The sequence below is a fragment of the Suricata suricatta genome, chromosome 15 (genome assembly GCF_006229205.1).
Source record: "Suricata suricatta isolate VVHF042 chromosome 15, meerkat_22Aug2017_6uvM2_HiC, whole genome shotgun sequence".
NCBI classification, from domain to species: Eukaryota; Metazoa; Chordata; class Mammalia; order Carnivora; family Herpestidae; genus Suricata; species Suricata suricatta.
This window is the reverse complement of record NC_043714.1, coordinates 77479686-77482151: the sequence shown is the minus strand read 5'-3', so window position 1 is coordinate 77482151 and position 2466 is coordinate 77479686. Positions and strand designations below refer to the sequence as shown.

Here is a 2466-nt window from a genome sequence, read left to right as displayed (position 1 = left end):
AGGCAGGGGCCAGGCGGCCGGCCCGGGAGCGGCCGCGGAGGAGCCCGGGGAAGCGCCCCGAACGGCTCTGTGCCCCTCCGTCCTCCTCCGACCAGACTCTCCCCCAGGCCCTTGAACTGGGACTACGAGCCCCGGCCCAGCGGCCCCACTCCCTCCGGAAGCCGTGGGAGGGGTGAGCCGGGCTGAGCCGGGCGTGCCCTCCAGCGCCTGCCTTGGCCCCGCCACTGTCCCCACACACCCAGAGGAGGGGCTGGGGGTGGGGGGGACCTGGGCTTGGGGGTCCCAGGCCCCAGGCTGTCGCATCCGACGCATCCTTCCCCGAGGTTCCCTCCTGGGCCTCTCCTCACCACAGATCACACTGGCTTGGCTGCAGGGGCCAGGCTGTCCCTGACCCTCTAGGCCATTTCAGGGAGGTCGGGAGGAGGGCTGGCATTCCTGCCCATGGCCTTGTAGCTGCCAGGAGTCTGCGGTCAGCCTCTCAAAACCCAGGCCCCAGGTGCCCATGCAGGGGGCACCTCTGGCGTGCAGGCAGTGTGCCCGCCTGAGCTGGGGCAGCAAGGCTGGGTGACGGCGTGGCGGCAGCCAGAAGACACAGGCAGACACAGGACAGAGCCTTTATTGCTGAACACACCCCCCGGGGGGTCCCGGGAGGAGGCCTAGGGGTGTGCTGTGTGGCTGCCACCCCCACAGCGGGCACAGGCCCTGTGGGGAGCCTTGCCTGGCACCCCCCTGTGCTGGGGATCGGGGCACATCCTGGGTGTGAAGCTGAGGACCCAGGGATGGGAAGGTGAGTGTGCAGGGGGGGCGGGCAGGGCAGCCCGGGAGCAGGAGGTGCGCCCCTGAGCACGCCCTGGTCACGGAAGTCTGAGAGCCAGGCGGGCAGAGCAGTGAGCCCGGGGCCCCAGGGTGGGGCTCGATGGCAGGTGGCCCCTCCTCTGGGGCTGAGGCAGGCGGAGGCTCCTTCCTTTCCAAGAGCGAGGGGCTGAGGTGGGCAGGGCCCCCGGGGCCTCACAGCCGAGGTTTGATGTGCAGAGTTTTCCCTGTTCCGAGAAGGGCAAAGGTCAGGTGCCAGGAGCCCCCACCCTCCAGGCCAGGGAGGAAGGCCCCGTGAGCCACAGCCTCTGGATCAGGCCAGGCGGGACGCCATCAAGCCCTGGCCAAACAGTGGGGGTGGGGCGGTGAACCACCCGGAAAGTGGCTCTGATCAGGTCCCTGCCTTCCCTGGGGGTCCAGCAGCCCAAAGGCGGTGGGCCGGCCCAGCCAGAGGCGGGAGCCACACGCACACGTGGTGGCTGTACTGTGCCTTCAACCTCAGAAGCCACACGTGGGAGCAGTTGGCTGAGTCAGGGGTGAGGGGTGCAGTGACAGGGCCTGGGGGCGGGAGGGCCAGGGAGGGCGTTTTCCTCCAGGAAAGTCACTTCCATGGGGGGTCCCTGCCCCGTGTGCCTGGCACTCACTGGGAGTCCTGTTAGGAGTGCTCCGGCCACGGCTCAGGCTGGCGTCCCCGCGGCCCATGGGCGCCTCCATGTGGCTGCCCACGGGCACAGCACCATCGACGTGCTGCCTCCTAGGCCTGGCCCTCCAGCTCCGGGCCTGGCCAGGGTCGGGGAGGCCTCATGCACCTGCCGGCCTCCACTGGCACTGGGCTTGGCTGCCTTGGGGCCCCACCTGCTCCCTCCCCACCCCAGGGAGGCCCACCCGGATGGAAGTGGCTGGCGCCCGGGTCCCAGGCGGCCAGGCTCCACGGCCCTGGAGCGGGGGCTGTGCACAGGCCCCTCGGAGGCGGCGTTTGAGCGTGCTCAGCGGAGCTGTTAGGGAAGGCTGCAGCAAGCATCTTCCATTAACGTTACGACCGTGAAATATGACAATAAAATGATAGCCGTATGGTCGCAAATTTGCAGCCCGCCGAGCTGCGTGGGGTTTATCGTCACTCAAACGCGCGGAGAGCTGTAAAATGTTTACAGAAAGGGTCGTTTGCAGCCATAAAATCCTCTTTTCTCTCCTAAACAAGGCTGAGTGGAGCCATTTACCGAGCCCCAAATGTTCATCGGGGGGAGGCAACATCTGTTCTCGGCAGGAGTGTGCGGCCATCTTCCAGAACAAATTAACAGAAATGGGTGCTTCCTAATTAAATCAGCCCTCGGCCGGGGTGGCCCGTGCGGGCGGCCGTGCTGCGCTCGCGCCCCGGCCAGCTCTGTCCCGTGGGCCCGAGGCGCTCGCGAACCATTCGGGCCCCACCTGGGACTCCTGTCTTGGGGGGGCTGAGGGGAGCCCTGAAAACGAGCCCCTGGCTTCGAGGGGCCCAGCTGCCTACCTGAGCCCTTAGTTGGGGGGTTCCTGGGGGTCTGGGACCTGGGCTGGCCTCCTGGGCTCGGCGAGGACTGCAGGGAGATGAAGGAAGGCAGCTTGGAGAGGCCGCTGGGGCCCGGCGCAGAGGCTGCCTCCTCCTGGAGAGACAGCTCCTCC

General features: G+C 67.8%; 1 protein-coding gene and 1 long non-coding RNA gene across 2 annotated transcripts in view; one reads left to right on the top strand and one right to left on the bottom strand.

Moving 5' to 3' along the window:
• Positions 1-399, top strand: part of ZC3H3 (zinc finger CCCH-type containing 3) — a 72993-nt gene extending 72594 nt beyond the window's left edge. Inside the window, exons 15-16 of the mRNA XM_029923341.1 lie at positions 96-172; positions 353-399. Of these exons, the coding sequence (XP_029779201.1) occupies positions 96-172; positions 353-399 (124 nt within the window). The remainder of the gene's footprint in view (positions 1-95; positions 173-352) is intronic.
• A 199-nt stretch (positions 400-598) lies between these two features.
• On the bottom strand, positions 599-2460 carry LOC115278764. The gene is made up of 2 exons (XR_003903086.1): positions 2315-2460; positions 599-1040 (listed from the first exon to the last, which is right to left on the bottom strand). It is a non-coding gene; the product is annotated as an uncharacterized LOC115278764 (long non-coding RNA).
• Positions 2461-2466: the final 6 nt, after the last annotated feature.